The following is a 21794-nucleotide window of genomic DNA, read 5'->3' as shown; positions in this document are numbered from 1 at the left end:
GGAAGTGCAGAGTTTGCAGTCGTGGAAGTACATCGAGTGTGGAGTTTTCCACGTTTGCACCAGGCAAAGAGACAGGGGCTCTGTAAGCTAGTACTCCACACTCGTAGAGTACTGGAGTGTAGACTGCAAACTCCCCGCGTCCAAGTCTGCAGACTAAATGTTTTTGTACAATTTTTGTACAAGTCATCACAGTTTTTTGTGCACACGAACTTTTCGTACAAATTTGTGCAAAATTTTGTACAATTTTGTACAAAAATTGTGAAAAATGTGCAGTTTTTCGTACGAAAATTGTACGAAAATTTCGTGTGCACAAAAAACTGTGATGTGTCGTACAAAATTGTGCACAACATTTAGTGTGTGGAGAATCACTCCGGACCAGGAAGTGTGGAGTCCTCCGCACTTGATTTGACAGTGGAGGGTTGCGAGCCAGACGGAGTGAATTGGATTCTTGTCCCCGTGGCGATCTGCCGCGACGACGCCCTGGAGGCCTTCTGCGTCTCTGCGTCGTGGCGGTCAGGGCGTTGAGGCCGGACGCATGAAAATGAAAACACACTGGAAAGACGCAGCACGTTGCCCGCGCGTCACGCCTGTTTGTGTTTTGGCGCCGAAACACTGAAAGCTTTCCGCGACGTCGCGGTGACTTGCGGTGACGTCACGGCCGCCTGCGTCGTCTTCCAGCGGCCCAGCTGTCCCGCGGTGTGCGCCACTGTGAAACCAAGAACGCCACACTTGAAATGCGGAGGTGGGGACTTTGCAGTCTCCGCACGTGGAAGTGCAGAGTTTGCAGTATCTACCACGGTAACCGATAACGAAATTCATTTTCAAATTTTCGCTTTATCTCCTGAACGTGTGATCTGATTAAATCCTACTTTCAGCATATGGGCTATAAGCGTACATCAGTTCTTTCCCGTAATTTGTTCTCCTCTGCCTTTTTTTATGTATGGATACTCCTTTGCCACTTTTTTCAATTTTACCATAATTGTAATAACGTCATTGAAATTTTGCTAATTCAGTTTGAAAAATGTAAAACAAAACGACAAAGGAGTCGAAATTTGTAAGAGAGCCTTGTTATATTGATTGTTGGAAAAAATCTCATCTACCATTGGCCGAAAACAAGACTAGGATCGGACAGCCCGTTCCGAAGATATTTGAGAAAGTGTGAAAATGAATTTCGTTTATGCTAGCCAACCCTGGACTCCACACAGTGTGGAATTCTCCACGCTTGCACCATGCCAAGAGATAGGGGCTTTGTGAGCTACTCCACACTTCAAGTGTGCAGACTGCAAACTCCACACGCCCAAGTGCGGAGGATCGCTCCGCACCAGGAAGTGTGTGGTTCTCTTTGACAGTGCCGCCCCGCGTTGTCTGGCTGTCAGACGGCGGGTCCGGCCAGCTGGCCCGGCCGGCCGGAGCGGCCGGAGCGGAGTCGAGTTAAAAATAAAACTACTGTCGCCGTGACGTGGACGCCGCCCGACCCGGCCGGCTATCGGGCTGGTTCCCCTACCTGTGGGCTCATTCCGGACCGGGCACCGCTTTCGTCGCTCTGTCTCTCTCGCACTCGTGGGCCGTCCCGCGCAGGTGCGAGAGAGGCAGAGTGGCGAGGCGCGGTTCGGAATCTGCATGCCGGGCCTCGAAGGCCGGAGGGCGATCTCGGCGACTCGGTGGGACCCAGAGCCTCTGCGGGGTTCAACGCACGCCGCGCCGCCGCCGTCGCAGCCAAAGCCGAAGGCCGAGAAATTGTAGGAACTGCAGGAAATAACCACAGCAAAAGTACACAAATTTCTGGCAAATTTTTTTGTCAGGAATTTCGTGTACTTTTCAAGTACAACAATTGTTGTACAAAGTAGTACAATGACACCGGCATAAGGAGTGCTGTGCAGTCCAGAGCTCGTTGTGGTTTGTACAATTCTCGTTGTACTTTCTACAATCCCTGTTGTACTTTTTTTGTACAGTTTTTGTTGTACTTTTGTTGTACTATCCACACTTTTCCTTGCAGTGCATACGTTCAGTTTGTACAGTAGCTTTCAGAGGCGCGCGAATTTTGATCAGGTTTTCGGACAGGTTTCTGACATTCTGACAAGATTTACACGAGTGTGTACAAAATTCGTACAAAAAGTGTGCACTCGGTTTGACGGTGGAGTACACTGTAAAAAATTCCCTACTTTTGTACGGAAGTGGTACAAGAAAAATACAGTACGGAGGTACGGAGAAAAGCACGGAGCGTTCCGTACTTGCTCCATATGAGTACGGAAAAAAGTGCGGAAGTTCCGTAGTTGGCAAGTACGGACGTTCCAGGCAAATTATTGACCAGACATGTTCCGAACTTTTTCCGTACTTCTTTCTCAGAGTGTAATCGGGTCGCTCGAGAACAGACGAAAAGAGGACAGAGCGCCGTAATACGGAATGAGGTGGGCCAGACTCCTGCATAAGTGAGTGCCCCTCGCGTGCGCGGGCTCTACGTAATTGCACACCAGTCATTAGTTCGTCGATGCGCTGCGCGCTGCAGTCCTGGCCCGGCTCCTCCCCGAACATTACTAATGTCGGTACAATGAAAAGAGTCGAGCAGTAGTGTTCGTTGTTCCATTTGTTTTGTGTGGGGTGAGTTCACACTAAATGTTACGTACAATTTTGTACGAGACATCACAGTTTTTTGTGTACACGAAATTTTCGTACAATTTTTGTACGAAAAACGGCACATTTTTCGCCATTTTTGTACAAAATTGTACAAAATTTTGTACGAATTTGTACGAAAAGTTCGTGTGCACAAAAAAACGGTGATGTCTCGTACAAAATTTGTACAAAAACATTTAGTGTGTTCGAGGGTAAGGTGGGGAGAAAAGTACAGGGTTGAGTCAGGGCGGGGAAAAACAAGACAGGGGAAGAACTGAACGCACGAGCCATGACACGGAACGACTTTTGATGGCTGTTATGCCTGTGCATACGGTATTGGAGGTTCGTCCCCTTTCTAGCTCTTCCCCGCGTGCTGAGCCTAAGGCAAAGACCTACATTTCGATCCATCCCTCGACCTGCTACTTCAACCAGACAGCACTGCCAGAAACAGTGTGAAAAGTGCGACAAAAGCACAAGAGGATTGTAGAAAGTACCACGAGGCTTACACACTAAATGTTTTGGTACAAATTTTGTACGAGACATCACAGTTTTTTGTGCACACGAACTTTTCGTACAAATTTGTACAAAATTTAGTACAAATTTGTCAAAAAACGGCGAAAAATGTGCAGTTTTTCGTACGAAAATTGTACGAAAATTTCGTGTGCACAAAAAACTGTGATGGCTCGTACAAAATTGTACAAAGTGCGCAAGTGTGTAGACTGCACTCGTCCTGCCTGTTTCATTGCACTTTGCTTGTTTTACTTCAAAAGTATAATCCATCCCTGATAAAAAAAAAATTGCCAGGAATTTTTGTAGATTTGTTGTAGTTTCTCCTTCCCGTATGGAAAAAATCGTCTGCGAATGCATTGCTTTTTGTCGGCTTAATCGGATCGTTTGCGGACCGTTCTCAGCTAGACGGCAGACAAATCGCGATCAAGACGCAGTCAACTCTAAGACAGGACGCAAACAGGGGCCAGACAGGATTCGGACTTGGGCCCGCAGTGCATGCGCGGGCAAAAGTCAGGCCGGAAGTAGCGTGTTCGCAGACACGGCGCGGCCCATCCGCCGACCGTCCGCAGACCGTCCGCAGACAAAAATGTACCTCAATCGGTCTGCGGAACGTCTGCGGACTGTGGGGTGTCGGAGCTCGGCTCGGCAAAGCTACGTCACAGCTCGTCTTCAGGTCGTCTACGGAACGTTTGCGGAAGGTGTGGTGAACGTCTGCGAACCGTCTGCGATTCGTCGGGAATCAAACAACAACACAAACAAAAACAAGAGTGTGAGTCGCGGCGTGGGCGACTCGAACCCACAGCCTTTGGGCTGCTGTTCAGAGACGCTACCCACTTGGCCAGAGTGGGAAGTCTGAGAGGAGCGTCGCGAGGCTGCGTCAAGTTCCGCGCAGCCGCCCCGACTTCGGTTACCTGACTTGCAAAACAATGTGAACGATCTACAAATCAAAGTGTTTACTTGTGCGCTGTAACTGGAGCGTACTTGCCTATGTACGCTGCAACTAGAGCGTACTTGGCAAGTACGTAGTACACTGTAAAAAATTTCGAGGGTAAATTTACAAATCTGGACCGCGCAACGCTTGTCAACGGTCCATGGCTTGGCGAATTCACGCATCTCATTAGAGGGTAAAAGTAACCCTACATGACTGGGGAAAAAATGCTAAACTGTGTAAGAGCAAATTCGCGCATACATGACTTGAAAATGTGACTTTGCCGATCCACGGGGGTAAATTTGTCCTTTTGATGTGTAAATTATGTTTTCTCGATCCACGGGGGTAAATTTGTCCTTTTGGTGTGAAAAATACGTTAGGTGGGTCCGCGGGGGGCAAAATTGAAATTTTACACGATCACGAGGCCAAGGGTATGCATGAGAGTGATGGGAGAGAACAACTGTACCTCAGAGTACATCCCACGTGATGAAATCCATTTAGTCTGAAGTGATGGGCCCGCGTCTCGAACCATGATCCTCTCGCTCCGGACTCCGCACCGCATCTCATTGCGCCGCGACGCTTGCCTGCGAAGGTCGGGAGAGGCGCGGTACTAGACCGGCCCGCCGCCAGCCTATCCAACCTGGTCCGCGCGTGCCCCCTTGGATCGAGGAAGATGTTTCACTCATCCAAACGCAGAAATTCACCGCGTCCACACGAGCGTAAATTTACCCCCCTGGATCGAGAAAGATATTTCGCACATCCAAACGCAGATATTCACCGCGTCCACGCGTGCGTAAATTTACCCCCTTGGATCGAGGAAGATGTTTCGCACATCCAAACGCAGATATTCACAGCGTAATGGAATGAGTGATTTTACTATCATGAACGTGAATAAGAACTTACCTATCCACAGAGTAAATTTACTTATTCAATGGCAATGCAAATTTCCCGGATGGACACGTAAACACTTTGTCTCCATACATGTATCGGCGGAAGCGTATACCCTGACCACGAGGAGAAATTTACTCCGGAATGGGAAGACAAATTTACCACTGATTTTTTACAGTGTACGTACACTATATTTGAAGCGGACATCAGACAAGTACGCTCCAGTTACAGCGCACAAGTAAACACTTTGATTTGTAGATCGTTCACAATGTTTTGCAAGTCCGGTAACCGAAGTCGGGGCGGCTGCGCGGAACTTGACGCAGCCTCGCGACGCTCCTCTCAGACTTCCCACTCTGGCCAAGTGGGTAGCGTCTCTGTACAGCAGCCCAAAAGCTGCGGGTTCGAGTCGCCCAGGCCGCGACTCACACTCTTGTTTTTGTTTGTGTTGATGTTTGATTCCCGACAAATCGCAGACGGTTCGCAGACGTTCACCACACCTTCCGCAAACGTTCCGTAGACGACCTGAAGACGAGCTGTGACGTAGCTTTGCCGAGCCGAGCTCCGACACCCCACAGTCCGCAGACGTTCCGCAGACCGATTGAGGTACATTTTTGTCTGCGGACGGTCTGCGGACGGTCGGCGGATGGGCCACGCCGTTCGACGGCTCCGAAAATAATACGCGCAACTCAGGCCGCCGCTTACAACTAGAGTAACTGGGGGCCGCGCGGAGAACCCGCGCATCGCTTCCCGGCGGCGTCCGCGCTAGGTTATGTTTGACACGTTATATCTCCTAAACCGTTAGAGTTAGATGGGTAGTGTAAGCGAGCCGATTTTAGTTCCAACTTAGATCTACAATCGGCTTGCTTACACTACCCATCTAACTCTAACGGTTTAGGAGATATAACGTGTCAAACATAACCTAGCGCGGACGCCGCCGGGAAGCGATGCGCGGGTTCTCAGCGCGGCCCCCAGTTACTCTAGTTGTAAGCGGCGGCCTGAGTTGCGCGTATTATTTTCGGCGAACACGCTACTTTCGGCCTGACTTTTGCCCGCGCATGCACTGCGGGCCCAAGTCCGAATCCTGTCTGGCCCCTGTTTGCGTCCTGTCTTAGAGTTGACTGCGTCTTGATCGCGATTTGTCTGCCGTCTAGCTGAGAACACACTAAATGTTTAGGTAGAATTTTGTGCGTGCTACCCACACGATTTTGTGCATACGTGGAATATGCATAATATCATGCGTGAAAATGCATGAATTTATGCAAATTCACGCACAATTTTATGCACGACGGTACGCAGGTTTAAAATTGTGCATCACCACGTACAATATTGTACATAAACATTTAGTGTGAACGGTCCGCAAACGATCCGATTAAGCCGACCAAAAGCAATGCATTCGCAGACGATTTTTTCCATACGGGAATTGCAGTGATGCAAATCTGAGAGTAAATGGATGTCGAGGCCTGGTGCCAGGAAAGGGGTATGATATTCTTCGCCTGGACTTTCTTCCCCAACCTACCCCTACCTTTTCGCTCGTGTGGGCCTACACTGCAACACGGCTGCGCAGTGCCTCGGTTATCAGTGCAGTGCCCATTAGGGGTGTGGATCGGTTCGCTACCTGTCCGCCGGCGTTGCGCTCCCCTGGACCTACTCCGGCGAAAACACGAAAGGAACACACTGAGAAAACCTTACAAACTATTTCAGGCTTTACAAAGAAAAGCAGCTAGCAGCTTGTTATAACAAAGTATTTTGAGCATACGTAAGGTTGCAAACAAAATACTTCGTAATTTACGAACTATTTCTTCGTATAGCAAAGTAAATTGGTTTGTACTTACACTGGTAGAACTCAAGCGTACTTTTACGCCTTTCTTCAAGCGTAGTAGAACTACGCTCGGCTTAGCGTAGTTCTCCATTTCGCCCCTCTCCCGCCTATCTAAATGCATGGGAGAATTTCTTCTCTACGCTTGACGTCAAGCGTTAAGTCTTCAAGCGTAGTTGTATGCTTGAATCATGCATACAAGTACGCTTCAGTTTTACTGGTGTATGTATGCTCAAAATACTTCATAAGGTTTTAAGGGTAAGAAGTGCTCTGCTTGGCTGTGGGCTCAGGGGTGCGTCGGGCGTCGGTGCGGGCGACACGCGCAAGGCAACGCGCGCGCAGGGCCGGCCTTCGACCTCTCGGCGTGCAGGCGCCTGCACTGCACGCATCCCTCGCACGGGCGTGTGCTGAGGCCCCGCCGGCCCCGCGTCAGTCGGCCGCGTGCAGCGCGTGCAGTGCGGCCAACCCGCGCTCCGGTGAGTGGTGCAGGCCGCCCTGCCCCGCTGTAGACGACTTGAGCAAAGCAAAAGAAGAGGAAGAAAAGACCTTCCCGAACATGGTGGCCGGCCCCTCATTGGTCCTAGCAGCCGACGGCGGCCGTCCGCCATGTTCGGGAAGATATTTTCTTCCTCCTTTCGCCTAGCTCAAGTCGTCTATTGCTTTCATTGATGTTACATTTGCGGGACTGTGCAGGCGCTCGCCTTGCAGCAGCGTTTCTTACCCTTGCTGCCAGTGTCGGATTTTAGGGGGGAAAGTAGGACATTTTTCGTATTATTCGGGGGGATATCAAGAAGCCAAAATGCTCTATTGTTCTTCATCAGGGTCGAGTATCCGAAGGGGGTCGGATGCTGCGGGCGTTCAGTCCCGGTCCGCCGGCGATGGGGTCGCTCTAAGTAAGGACGCCCTGGTTTGCGTTCAGCAAGATTGGCGCGGCCAGGACGGGCCCGAAATGGCTAACGATCATTCCTGGTCCAGCCTATCAAGTTCAAGTTCTTCATCCACACACCCCTCCTCCGATCCGTGCCGGCCAGCTCCTCTTTTCCTCCCCTCCTCCTCTTTTCCCCCACCTCCTCTTCCTCCTCTCTGTCCTCCTTCTCCTCTTCGTCGTCCTCTTCCTCTCCTCTTTCTCCGCTTTCTCTTTCCTCCTATTTCTCTTTCCTCCTCTTGTTGTTGTTGTTGTTGTTGTTGTTGTTGCCTTTAATCTCCTTCCTCTTCCTCCTCCTTCTCCTCCTCCTCCTCCTCCTCCTCCTCCTCTTGTTGTTGTTGTTGTTGTTGTTGTTGTTGTCGTCACCCCTAATCTCCCTACTCGTCCTCGTCCTCGTCCTCCTCCTCCTCCTGCTGCTCTTCCTCCTCTTCTCCCTGGTCCACATGTCGCCGTGCCCTGCCTAGCCCCGCCCCGTGGCTACCCCTCGCTAACAGAGACTCCTCGTTTGCCCGCAGGAACACGGAGAAGCGCAAGGAGAAGTCACGGGATGCGGCGCGCTGCCGCCGCAGCCGTGAGATGGAGATCTTCTCGGACCTGAGCGACGCGCTGCCGCTGCCCGCCTCGGCCGTGGCGCACCTGGACAAGGCCTCCGTCATGCGCCTCGCCATCTGCTACCTCAAAGTGCGCAGCCTCATCCACATGGGTGAGTGCCAGTGCGGCAGCGTTTCTGATTCCGAGAGCCGTTTTCGTCGCTCTGTCTCTCTCTCACTCTCATGGGGCTTCCTGTGTGGGTGCGAGAGAGACGGAGCGACGAAAGCGACTCTCGGATACAGTGTGGCGTCGCGGAGATACCCCTTGATCGCACGGTGCGGCCTGCGTGGAGTAGCGCCCCCGTGCGAGCACGCTGCACAGTGGACCAGAAGACCGGTGAAGGCGGACAACATTCTAGACGCGTTTTGAGCTCTCGAGTCGCTGAACAGGACTCGAACCGAACGTGTGACCCCACCTATGGATTCCTCGTTCGGAGAGCAATCCATTGGTGGGGTCACACGTTGGGTTCGAGTCCCATTTAGCGACTCTGGAGCTCGAAACGCGTCAGTGGACCCTCTCGCTGACGGTGTGCTTGCTGTTGCAGTGCCGGAGCAGGTGACGCCCAAGTGCGAGGTGGCCAGCGACCCGCTCGCCATGAGCGCCATGGAGGGCTTCCTGCTCGTGCTGTCCGCCGACGGCGACATGGTGTTCCTGTCCGAGAACGTCCAGGACTACCTCGGCGTCAACCAGGTGAGGAGCCATAGCGGTGCACTTTGAAACCAAGTGTGGAGAACTCCACACTTGAAGTGTGGCGACTGAAGATTGCAAATTCCACACGCCCGCATTTCAAGTGTGAACTTCTCCACAATTGGTTTTACAGTGTGGTTTCTCCTGAAACGTCTCTCTGACGCTCACGTGCTCTGACTCCTCTGTCGCAGCTGGAGATGATGGGCCACAGCATCTACGAGTTCAGCCACCCCTGCGACCACGACGAGATCAAGGAGATCCTGTCGGAGAAGTCCGTCGCGAACGGCGACCAGCGCTCCGTGGTGCCGCGCTCGTCCTTCCTCAGGATGAAGTGCACCCTCACCAGCAAGGGCCGGAACGTGAACCTCAAGTCGGCCAGCTACAAGGTGCGTGCACGCTGCGTGCAGCGGCGGATCCAGAGCGGGGGGGAGTAGCGCTATTTTGCCTACATACAGGGGCAAGGTGTGAACTTTCGCGCCTTCCTTTCTGTCTGGCGGCTATCCAGACAGAAACCCCTCCCCTCCCCCTTCCTCCCCTCCTTTTTCCTTCCTCACTCCGCTTGGTCCACGACTGGGTGTGTAACGTGCTGTTGCCCTCAAGCCACTTCTCTGAGAATGAAAGAGTCATAACAAGGACTAAAATTTGGGGTTTGGTATACTTTATTACCCAAATTTGGGCGAGGTTTATTTTATCGCCCAAATTTGGGTGCTGAAGGCTTCCTCTGTCAGGCCCAACGCCAACGTGGGGGTAATTTAGGGTAGAGGAGGACACGGTAAGAAAAGTTCAACGGTCACTTTTCCTGCTGTTCAAAACCGCAGCATACCTTGGTCCATCTTTTTTCTCCACCCTTTCGGCAGTAAGGAATTATTCAGTACCATTGGCTCAGAAAACCATTGCACATCATTGGGTAGTGATTATTTTTGCGAATGATTAGTGATAAAATTATTGGTGCAGGTTGTCATTGGTGCTTTAGTGATTGATCGTTGATAGGCTCCCATAATTAGTCCTCAAGGCCTCACCAATGATAAATCATTTATTGACAAACTAGAGAAATGGGGTTATGCAATTAATACGCTTACAGATGTTACTAACAATGTCGAATTTTTAATTTATTATTAAGGCTGCCCTAGAGAGCAAAGCTCTGTCAGAGGGTTATCCAAATATTTTGACAGGGTGTGGAAGAACATATTTACATACAGAACACTTAAAGAATTAACACATGTAAACATCATTACATATTTAGAAAATTATTAACTATGTACAAATTTACAAAACAAATAACAGCTACTCATAAAGACTTCACAGTACATTTTACACTGTATACACTAAAACAATAGAAGGATAAACATTTAAAAAACTTAAAACAATTAGAAATTGATACTAAATTCTACATAAAACAATGATTGCACCACTTCAGAACTACCAGCAAAATGAATATAACTATCTGGAAAATTAATTGTGATGTGGAGTTGGGGTGGAGCCAGATTTCACCCACACAACTGAGGTCAAATGTTGACTCTAAAAGTTACGAGACAATCACGTCTCTTGTAATGATCTCATGTGGCTTTGGGCAAAGTAAAAGTTGTCTTCTTACTTGATCTAAAATTAATAACAATATGATAATACTTTGCTAAGAGCAGTCTAATATTATATAGTCAATGGTTTTACAACTAAGAGCAATCCCATTGTTGAAGGATAACACCATTGTGATGAGAGCCATCCGTGGCATCAAGACATTTTCCACTATTCATATTCATTAAATGTCCGTCAACCAGTTTCCATAATTGATTGGCGTGAGGAGAGTGGAAGCTGCACTCCCATTGCTCTATTTGAGCGCCATTGTCGTATGATATGCCTTTGATTTGCATGCATTTTTGGCTGTGAATGTTCATTATGAATGCACGATCTGTGAAACCAGGCGCTGGTTCAATTTTCCATTGTTGATTCGTCGTAATGGCACAATCCCATTGCTGGATTAGTCCTCCGTTGTTGACTGACCAATCCTTGTTATCAACGCATTTATTAGGGTTTTGCCGGGCAATAGTTCCATCATGTTTCATGGCCCACATCTGATTTGGGTTTCTCCAAAACGCACAAATGGACACATCGTGACACCAATTGCAAACTTGGTGGAACGGATCGTAAACTGTACCTTCGCCACATTCTTTATAAAAGGGTACGCCATTTGCGCATTGACAATATCCTTTGGTGCATAATCCAAATCCAAATTGACCATCCCCATTTCTCTGGCAGAAACTTGCATCACAACTGAGGCCTCCTTCCTCGACTTCGAGAAAATCTCGTAGCCGGGAATTTTGAACTTCAGGTTTTGAGACTAATTGTCTCGCAAGTTCAGGATTGGCTCCAATAATGCTGACTCTGGACGATAAGCAAGTGTCTGCGGAGCGCCGCTCCCTGTAGCGGTCTTGCTGCATTTGCTCCAACATTGCATAGATAGCTTGCATGAGCATCGCCATCATGCTTCTAAGTTCTTCATTCGGATCGGGTTTAGGAGCAAAGCTGTCATACAATTGCACGGCATCGTTGGCAAAATTAACGGTTTTGTAAACACCATCAAATACTCTCGGTATCCATTTGCGTCCTGTTTTGAGAATAGGACGCCCCACCCTTCTCAGCCTGTTCCAGAATCCTCTTCTGTGTCTGATGAGGGTTGCATCGCTTTGGTTAGCTGGTGTAATTTCGGGCCCAACACTTGTCACTGTGTCTTGAGAGCAACAAACTACTGCAATCATTGCCAATAGTCCACATATGGCCAATTTAAAATGCATGGTTATATTTTTGTAGCAAGGCCAACAAACTCTGCTTGCGCCAATATTAATACTGCTTTTTGTTGTTATTGTGGTCTTGAGTGCAGTTAGCTCATCAAACTTAAGGTAGTTAAATCAAAAATCTGAAACAAGGGGGAAAAGAAGCGTTCAAAACGTTATCCGGATTAGAAATCTACCGTCCCTATCTGCTTTGGTACATACCTTGGGTGGTTTGAAGCCCTCCAGTATACAGTTTTCAAGAAGTGTGAATGGATAGGTGGAACCCAACGGGTTTGATGCACCAAAACCTTTAACAGAAAAAAGCAACATAAAATTAACCAAAAAACATAAAATGAAAGAAAAGTTTTGACTTTGCCAACGTGCCATTCAGAAACTTAGAGCCCAACGAGCTAAGTGGGATGATCTGGGTTGAGTGTACATTCAAGACAGTTTCGGGTGTCAATTACTCTTCAAACTCAACAGTGTACTGAGTACACTCCCCATCGCAGTTGGATTCAGTGGGGGAGCGCCTTACGACTCCAGGATACTGTCCCGTCGAGCTCCGCTGCGTGGCGGGACTGCCTACCCCGCCTTCGTAAGGGGCCATGGCATGGCCAGGACATACCGCACAGTAGGCCAGAAGGCTGGTGAAGGCGGTCAAAATTCTAGATGCGTTTTGAGCTCCAGAGCCGCTAAATGGGACTCGAACTGAACGTGTGACCCCACCAATGGATTGCTGTTCGAACGAGGAATTCATTGGTGGGGTCACAGGTTCGTTTCGAGTCCTGTTTCGCGACTCTGGAGCTCAAAACGCGTCTAGAATTTTGTCCGCCTCCACCTGTCTTCTGGCCCACTGTCTGTCAAGCCCTCTGTGCGTTGCAAGTGGTACTTACTGTTCGCTGTAGACGGCAGTCGGCTTGTTTGTCTCTAACACACACTGGTGGGGCTGCACAACGACAGCACGCCCAGCACGGGCGGCTCGCCGATACACTTACTCGGAGCGTGTCGCTGATAGGAATGAGAAGCCGGTCCCCCAGTCACCCCTTTTATATCGAGTCGGGCTGTCAGAGTGCACTGTAAAGACTCGGTCCTGGTTTCTCCTGTACTAAATGCATACGAAGATGGTCCTGGAAAAATCTTATGAAACCTAATTTTAAAATTAAAAAAAAAATAAACACTTAAAATTTAGCTGTTTAAACATACAATTCGTGAAAGCTCTCTATTTATTTTTAGCAGAGGATACTTTAACTTTAAATCACCCCTAAATTACAAGATACAGAAAGGTGTCAGATGCCTTTTACTCGAGGTTGATGATTACTCCCCCTTTTTGGGGGGTACTACACACACCGCGTGAAAGGTACACAAAAATCACGTCTTCACTGTGAGAAAAAAGCACGGAAAAAGTACGGAACATGTCTGGTCAATAATTTGCCTGGAACGTCCGTACTTGCCAACTACAGAACGTTCAGTACCCTCTAAATGTCTTACGAAGAAATTTCCCATAATACGAAGGAAATGGCGCAAGCATAATACGAAGGTGGGTTTTCTTCGTATTACGAAGGTTTTTCTTTGTATCTTACAATGAAAAAGCTTAAAAGATTCGTATTACGAAGGAATATTGCTTCGTATTATGCTTGCGCCGATTTCACTGTAACATACGAATAACATAGCAAATTTCATTGTAAGACATTTAGAGTGTACTTTTTTTCCGTACTTGCTCCATATGAACCCATTTACATGGGTTCATATGGAGCAAGTACGGAACGTTCCGTTCCGTACTTTTCTCCGTACCTCCGTACTATATTTTTCTGTACCTCTTCCGTACAAAAGTACGGAATTTTTTACAGTGTTTGCACATGTTGGCAAAAATTGCATTACCCCCTCCTTAGAAAAACCCTGGATCCGCGCCTTATGAAGGATAGTTTCATGCACTTATTACAGTGCCTCAAAAATAGCGCTCCGGTAAATTCTACTAACGCGTTCAATAGCACAATGCAGGCGAAAATGGCGCAATGTCTTCCGAAAACGAGCAAAAACCGGAACCTTGATAACGCGGAGTGATACCGCCCGGACGGCCTGCGAGCAATATGTTTATCGGCACAGCCTGGTAACGCCGTGAGTCATATTCTGTTTTCCTCTTTCCGGGGCCCTTCAAAGCGATGCGCCCACTGTTTTGCGATAGATAACATGTTTTGCCCTCAGCCAGTGCGGGGAAGTCCCGAACACCTTAAGGGTGGGGAAAAATCGGACACCCCATTGTTAGACTGGATTTCCTTATTTCTGGAGTTAACTAACACTTGGACGTGGTAGTGTAGGGTACAAATTACCAGCAGGGAGTATTTCCTGGTGTTTAAAAGAGAAAAATGCGACAAATCAGCCTAATATAGGGGTGTGCTATTTTTTTCCCCGTACCTGCAGTTTTTTTATTTTTCCCCTCCCTGACCCTAAGTTTCATTAAAACAAACATTAAACTACGAAAAATAGGAGAAGATTTGAAGCAGCTGAATAAACAATATTGGAACACCATTCACACTAAATGTTTATGTACAATTTTGTACGTGGTGATGCATAATTTTAAACTTGTGTGCCGTCGTGCATAAAATTGTGCGTGAATTTGCATAGATTTATGCATTTTCACGCATAATATTATGCATATTCCCCGCATGCACAAAATCTTGCAAGTGGCACGTACAAAATTCTACATAAACATTTAGTGTGTTGTTGTTGTTGTTGTTCCCCAGCTCGGCGAACGAATCTGTTAATCGATGTCTAATATTAGGTCTATGACATCATGAGACCGCGGCGGATTCGCTCACTCCCTTGATTTTGTCTTGATTATCTTTATCTCGAAGAGCGCAGAAATGCCAATTCTGTCTCTAACAGAGCCCGTATCACTTGAAGTGTGGAGACTGCAAACTCCACACTATTCCGCATGGATCAGCAGTGATATGAAGCTCGAATTTCACTGGACATTTAAAGTGTGTTGTCCAATTTCAGCAAAATTTGTACCCCGCCTAAAAAAGCTCATCGAAATTCTTTCCAAATTCAGTACGTTTGCCCCGAAATCTGTCAAAATTCGACTGACATTCATTTGATTTGTACACCGAAATTCACAGTTCACGGTAAAAACGGTACCTGGTTTTCCCAGGAAGCCTATGGTAGAGACATAGGCAATTTCCAGGGAGTTCCTGGAAAAACCAGGAACCGTTTTTACCGTGTTGTCTCCTCTTGCTTCCAGGTGATCCACTACACTGGCCACATGCTGACGGGCCCGACCGTGCCCAGGGCGGTGTGCCACGACAGCGACTCGGAGGGCGGCTCGACCGACGGCGCGCCGGGCTGCGGCGGCTGCGAGCTGGTGCCCCAGAAGTGCCTGGTGGCCATCGGGGAGCCCATCCCGCACCCGTCCAACATCGAGATCCCCCTGGACAAGCAGACGTTCCTCAGCAAGCACAGCCTCGACATGAAGTTCACCTACGCCGACGACAAGTGAGTGGTGTCTCCAATCCACTGTCAAACCGAGAGTGGAGAACTCAACACTTACTGGCGCGCAGCAGTTCTCCACACTGATTCTTTGTGGAGTTTGCAGTCTCCACACTTCAAGTGTGGAGTAGTTCGCAGAGCCCCTATCTCTCGGCATGATGCAAACGTGGAGAACTTCACACTTTAAGTGTGGACTCTGCAATTTCTGCACTTCCAACCACTGCAATTTGGATGGAAAGACTTCACGCCAAAATATGGCGAGACATTACAGTCTCGCCAAGATTTGGTCAGACCTGAAAGTCTCGCCAAAATTTGGTCAGACAAAAAACACTGTTAAAAAAATCCATCTTAATTTTAAGAAACTTTTTTATGAAGCAGTTTACAAAGACTTTTTGCTAGTAAAAGTAATAAACTTTTTCTTCTTAAAAGTAAGAATCAAATTTGAAAAGTAATAATCTGTTTCTTAAAAGTTGTTTTTGCATTTAAGAAGAATTTAATATAGAGCAGGTAAAAATTGAACGCCTTATGTACGTAATGAGTTATTCATTGTATGGTAGTAGTCGATTTCACTGCCGAAATCGCTTGGAAGCGTGGTTCAAACTCGGTCTCGAACCCGGAATTCCGGATTACCGCACCGCGACGCTACCAACTGCGCCACGAGTGAGCTCTGCGAGGCGGGCTCTAGGATGTGGATGACTCCAAGCCTCTCGGCGGAGACTCCGCTAGGCAGTGGAAGCGCTCATCCCAGGGCCTCCAAACACGACTTCACATGACCAAGATCATCCAAATTTGTTCTTTACGTACACTGGTAGTGAAGCGTCCAATGATCACAATTTTAACTGGCAGGATGAGAATCAAATATGAAAGTCACGGTAATTTTGAATTTTAGAAACAATTATTGCATTTGGTAAACAGTCTCAAATTTAATGAACCTGTTTTTTAATTTTATAAAGTTTCTGAAACTTACCAATATTTTCATTACTTGTCAGAAATGTTTTGGTAAATGTAAGAATTTTCTTAAACTTCACAAACCTTTATGAGTTTTCATATCCTTTCAAAAGGTTATTAAAATTAAGATGTCATTATGCATTAAATTTAAGAATTTTTTTAACAGTGAACTTTTGTGTCTGACCACGGCCTTTAGGCCGTAACCGTCCGGCGCATTACGGCCTTGCGGCGGTGGTCAGACACAAAAGTCTCGCCATTTTGGGGTCAGACTTTTGTGTATGACCGTTTTGTGGCGAGACTTTTTTGTCTGACCAAATTTTGGCGAGACTTTCAGGTCTGACCAAATCTTGGCGAGACTTTTATGTCTTGCCTCTGGAGTGGCGAGAAGTCTGACCTTTGGATTTGTAGTGAACGGCGGAGACCGACGCATGTTCCACACCTCCGCATTTCAGGAGTGGAGTTCTCCACACGCGGTTTCACAGTGTCGACACAAGTCCCTCACGGCCTTGTTGTTGCCGTTGCAGGATCGGCGAGTTCCTGGGCTACGACCCCGCCGAGCTGGTTGGGAAGTCCATGTACGAGTTCCACCACGCCATGGACAGCGCCGTCGTGGAGAAGGGCTTCAAGTGCTGTGAGTATTTTTGAGTCAAGTAGGGAAAAAGGGGGAGGGGGGCGGTGAGTGGCGAGTGACATGGGAGTGAGTGAATGAGTAAGAGTGACAGTGTAAGCGACAGTTTGAGCGTGAGTGATTGTGAGAGTGAGTGTGAGTTTGAGTGTGAGAGTGAGTGTGAGAGTGAAAGTATGAGTGTGAGTGAGTGAGTGAGTGAGAGAGAGAGAGAGAGAGAGAGAGAGAGAGAGAGAGAGAGAGAGAGAGAGTGGTGGTGTATGTGAATGAATAGTGAGAGCGAAACAATGGGTGTGCTGTACACTGTACGTGCTGGCCGCGACGATGTGTCTGGCCGCTTTGACAGACTGACATGTCGCGGACGATGTCCGCGCCCCGCCCCGCCCCGCCTTGCTGCTGGCCGTGTCGCCCCGTCGCTGGCCGCGGACTGACGTGTCTCATTAGACAGGCGACAAAGGGCGCCGTGTCCGAACAGCCCCCTGTACAGTGTACACCCCGGTCGACCGGCCCGCGCCGCGGCTCCTAGATTGGCGATTATGAAGGGGGATTTTTTCCTGACGGCGGCGCGGCACGCCCCTGCAGACTGATTCCGAGAGTCGGTTTCGTCGCTCTGTCTCTCTCACACTCATGGGGCTCGCCGGAAGGGTGCGAGAGAGACAGAGCGGCAAACATATGTTCTGAATCGCTCGGCTGGCCGCTCTGGCGGGCTGCTCGGCTGGCGCTGAACGAGGCCCTCTGTGTGGCCGAGGGCGGGGCGGGGCGGGGCGACTGCAGCTGGGGCCGGACCTCACCTTGTGAATAGTCCCGTCAAGCACACCCCCTTCACTGTGGCAAAAAGCTACGGAAAATTCTGTAAACAGCTTGTGGTAATTCTCCGTAGGCCCCTTATCAATATTCTCCGTAGGCTCTTACAGTATTTTCTGTAGGACCGCACAGTATTCTCCGTAGGACCGCACAGTGATCTCCGTAGGACTATACAGTCTTCGAGGTCCTACGGAGAAGACTGTGCGGATTTACAGAGAATACTGTGCGGCCCTACGGAGAATACTGTAAGAGCCTACGGAGAATATTGATAAGAGGGCTACGGAGAATCCTGGCAAAAAAATTAACAGGATTTTCCGTACCTTTTTGCCACAGTGTTGGCGAAGGGCCAGGAATGCCCCACGTCGAGGCCCAGCACAGTGGCGGATCCAGAGCCGGTTGTTGGGAAGGCGGGGGGGGGGGGGGCGGGGGGGGGCAAAGAAGCAGCTTTGCTTTGTCTACTTACAAGGGCAAAGTGCGGCTTTTTGTCTACCTTTCAGGCGCCTTGCGAGGTGCCGTGGGCACCCTAGCTGTAACCGCGCCTGGCTCAGCCAGAAAAGCGGTGGAGGCAGTCAAAATCCTGGATGCATTCAGACCTCCAAAGTCGCTAAATTGGACTCAAACCGAACGTGTGACCCCACCAATGGATTGCTCTCCGAACGAGGAGTCCATTGGTGGGGTCACAAGTTTGGTTCGAGTTCAATTCTGCAACTCTGGAGCTCAACGCATCTAGAATTTTGACCGCTTTCACCGGTCTTCTGGCCGACTGTGCGGTATGTCCTGGCCATGCCATGGCCCCTTACGAAGGCGGGGTAGGCAGTCCCGCCACGCAGCGGAGCTCGACGGGACAGTATCCTGGAGTCGTAAGGCGCTCCCCCACTGAATCCAACTGCGATGGGGATTTTGACCGGGCGTTTTAAATCGTGCTGACGTTTGTGCAGAATGGGACTCGCGAACCGAACGTGTGACCCCACCAATGGATTCCTCGTCCGGAGAGCTATCCATTGGTGGGGCCACACGTTTGGTTCGTGTCACATTTAGCGACTCTGGCGCTCAAATTGCGTGGCTGCCTCCCTCCCTCCGCCGGCCCTCTGTCCCCCTAATTTCGAACAGCGCTTTTGTCGCTCTGTCTCTCTCTCAGCCCCACGGGACGCCTTATGAGAGCGAGAGAGACAGAGCGACCAAGGCGCTGATCGAAATCGGGCTTACACCGGCATGGCAGTGACGCGGGCCGGCCGTCTCATAGGACGGCCCGCAGGGCTGCGAGAGAGACAGAGCGACAATGCGACAATGCGACAATCAAGCCGACAATAGTGCCGTCTGGAATCGACTCGAACCGCAGACCGATTCCGAGAGTCGGTTTCGTCTCTCTGTCTCTCTCGCACCCATACGAGAAGCCCCATGAGTGCGAGAGAGACAGAGCGACGAAAACGACTCTCGGAATCGGTCCGCAGGCGTCGGCTGGAAATGGGAAACGCGTTCTGACGGGTTCGTCGCGTAATTGGACCCGAGTCCTTGGGCCCTTGGGTCCTGCGGCGACTGCCGGCTGACTGATTGCGCACATCGCTCTGTCTCTGTCGCACTCACGGGGCGTTCCGTGGAGGTGCGAGGGAGACAGGATGCTGCCCGGAATCAGGGCGCCACGTGAGGCGCGCCCCGCGGCTCCTGTGAGGATGCCTTACTGTGTTGCGCAGCGCGGCACAGTGTGCCGGAAGGCCGGTGGACGCGTTTTGAGCTCCAGAGTCGCTAAGCAGGCCTCGAAACGAACGTGTGACCCCACCAATGGATTCCTCGTTCGGAGGGCAATCCATTGGTGGGGTCACACGTCCGCGGTTCGAGTCCTGCTTAGCGACTCTGGAGCTCAAAACGCGTCCAGAGTTTTGTCCGCCTCCACCGTCTTCCGGCCCACTGTGCGCGGCCTCGGGCTCGATTACCTGCAGGTGGATGCTGATGTAAGGTCGCGCTGTCTCTCTCGCACTCAAGGGGCGTCCCGTATGGGTGCGAGAGAGACAGTGTGGAAGGGCACGTGGCGCGGCACGGGGTGGCACGCGACGACCTCGGCTGATTTGTTTACCAGCCCTTGCCGATCTCTTGGTTGAGAAGAAAGAGCGCTGCGAGGTGGAAGGGGGAGGTGGGGGCGCGCTGACGTGCTGCTGAGGGCGCGGGAAACGGGTACCCAGTCGGCTGCGGGTGCCGGAGGGGAGGGGGAGGGAATCGCGTTTCACCTCCATGGCACTCTGAACCGCCTGAAAGGTACTTAAATTCTCTGAATAGATTCAAATCGACTCGAGTCGAAGTGACAACCCTTGATTGGCACGGCTCCTGAAACGGACTCGACCCCACAGCACAGTGGGGGGGGGGCAGAAGACCGGTGGAGGCAGCCAAAACTGTAGACGCGTTTCGAGCTCCAGAGTCGCTAAATGGGACTCGAACCGTACGTGTGACCCCACTAATGGATTCCTCGTTTGGAGAGCAATCCATTGGTGGGGTCACACGTTCGGTTCGAGTCCCGTTTATTGACTCTGGAGCTCAAAACGCGTCTAGAGTTTGGTCTTGTGGCTCACTGCGCACTGACGACGGCAAGACGACAGAGAGCGACCACTGCTTTGTTTACCATTGTTTTTGTTGTTGCTTTTCCAGTGTTCTCCTATTCACTCTTGTTTTTGTTGTTTTCCTCCCCGTGTTCTCCCATTCATTTCTTGTTGTTGTTGTTGCTGCAGTGTTCTCCAAGGGGCAGTGCCAGACGGGCCGCTTCCGCTTCCTGGCGTGCGGCGGCGGCTACGTGTGGGTGGTGACGCAGGCCACGCTGCTGTACGCGTCCAAGGGCGAGGCCAAGGGCCACAAGCCGCAGTCCGTGGTGTGCGTGCACTTCGTCACCAGGTAGGACCCCGACGGCAGCATGCGCTTTTACAGTGCGCTGTGTGCGGCATTGCAGTGTGCTGCGCAGCATTGCGACCCTCTGCGGCATTGTGGTGTAGGGGTGGCTCTAGATTTTTTTTTTTTGAGGGGACCACCCTTTGGCACCCCTAGGAGAGCCGCCACTGATTCGCTTATTACATAGCTTCGTTGTTTCCGCATTTTTTTTTTGTTTTCTTTGGCGTTGTCGCGTTTGCGTCGTACGACCTGTACTGCGCTATTTTATTTTTTTTAGGTTTGTTTTTAAATGTACAGTGCAGCGGCGCAGTGTCGTGGACAGTTTCATCAAGTTTTTCCCTTTTAAATGGTTTCCAGCAATGCATGCTTTCTTTTCTTTTTCAGGTTGTTCTTTTGTTGTTTTTTTGATAATTCGTGCAGATGTGTTTATTTTGTTTTGTAGCAGCTATCCTTCAGTTTAATTTTTGTCCCTTCCCAGGGAGTGCCTTGTTTTTGTTGTTGTTGTTGTTGTTGTTGTTTTGATTTGCTTTGTCGCCCTTTGCATCGGAGTATCGGAGTCCCTTCGTTCTCTCGACCTTGCGCCCCTATTCATTGCCGTAGTGGACTGGACGGGTCCAATCACTGGAAACGAGTTTCCCGTAGTTCCCCCTCCCCCCCTCTATCTCTCTCCCTCTCTCTCTCTCTCTCTCTCTCTCTCTCTCTCTCTCTCTCTCTCTCTCTCTCTCTCTCTCTCTCTGGTGCAAAACAGCTACTCGTTTCCGGAAGACGAGATAGCAGTGTAGTGTCCATTGCACTTGGCTGTTACACACTAAATGTTATGTACAATTTTGTACGAGACACTACAGTTTTTTGTGCGCACGAAATTTTCGTGCAATTTTCGTACGAAAAGCTGCATATTTTCGCCATTTTTGTACAAAATTGTACAAAATTTTGTACAAATTGGTACGAAAAGTTCGTGTGCACAAAAAACTGTGATTTCTCGTACAGAATTTGTACAAAAACATTTAGGATGTATCAGTTGCTAATTGTGAGGCCCAGCTGGCCGTGGCTGCAGGCTGTTCGTGGCTCTGCTTTCGTCGCTCTCTCTCTTTCGCACTTGCAGGGGCGTGCCTGAGGGCGTGCCGCTAGGGTGCGAGAGAGACGGAGCGAGGAGCAGCGACGAGCAGTGCTCGGAACCAGGCCGTCAGGCTGGCTACGGCGCGGCGGCGGGCCCCTGCGCGGCAGGCCACCCATCCGACAGGGCGCTGCGCTCGGTCTGCCGTGCCATTACCATTAAGGGCTAGACCACACATGATCGTATGCCATTTCGGGCCCGACACGACACGACACATGCTCGCCTG

At 49.9% G+C, this 21794-nt stretch overlaps 2 protein-coding genes across 2 annotated transcripts in view; one reads left to right on the top strand and one right to left on the bottom strand.

Annotated features, from left to right (window-relative positions):
• LOC117650358 (hypoxia-inducible factor 1-alpha-like) overlaps positions 1-21794 on the top strand; it is a 104422-nt gene that overhangs the window by 5031 nt on the left and 77597 nt on the right. Inside the window, exons 2-7 of the mRNA XM_034393728.1 lie at positions 8193-8380; positions 8813-8958; positions 9147-9341; positions 14962-15212; positions 16679-16785; positions 20301-20460. Coding sequence (XP_034249619.1) covers positions 8193-8380; positions 8813-8958; positions 9147-9341; positions 14962-15212; positions 16679-16785; positions 20301-20460 — 1047 coding nt within the window. The remainder of the gene's footprint in view (positions 1-8192; positions 8381-8812; positions 8959-9146; positions 9342-14961; positions 15213-16678; positions 16786-20300; positions 20461-21794) is intronic.
• Positions 10036-12760, bottom strand: LOC117650352. The gene is made up of 3 exons (XM_034393720.1): positions 12617-12760; positions 11946-12031; positions 10036-11866 (listed from the first exon to the last, which is right to left on the bottom strand). Exon 3 carries the CDS (start codon positions 11742-11744, stop codon positions 10626-10628), a length of 1119 nt encoding a protein of 372 aa, XP_034249611.1. The 5' UTR covers positions 11745-11866; positions 11946-12031; positions 12617-12760; the 3' UTR covers positions 10036-10625.

The sequence above is a fragment of the Thrips palmi genome, unplaced genomic scaffold, assembly GCF_012932325.1.
Source record: "Thrips palmi isolate BJ-2018 unplaced genomic scaffold, TpBJ-2018v1 HiC_scaffold_5, whole genome shotgun sequence".
In the NCBI taxonomy this organism is placed as follows: domain Eukaryota; kingdom Metazoa; phylum Arthropoda; class Insecta; order Thysanoptera; family Thripidae; genus Thrips; species Thrips palmi.
Note: the sequence above shows the minus strand (reverse complement) of the source record. Positions and strands in the feature narration are given on the sequence as shown.

Excerpts from the sequence above, each read along its gene's own strand:
- LOC117650352 (XM_034393720.1), bottom strand. The coding sequence starts at position 11,744 with ATGCATTTTAAATTGGCCATATGTGGACTATTGGCAATGATTGCAGTA.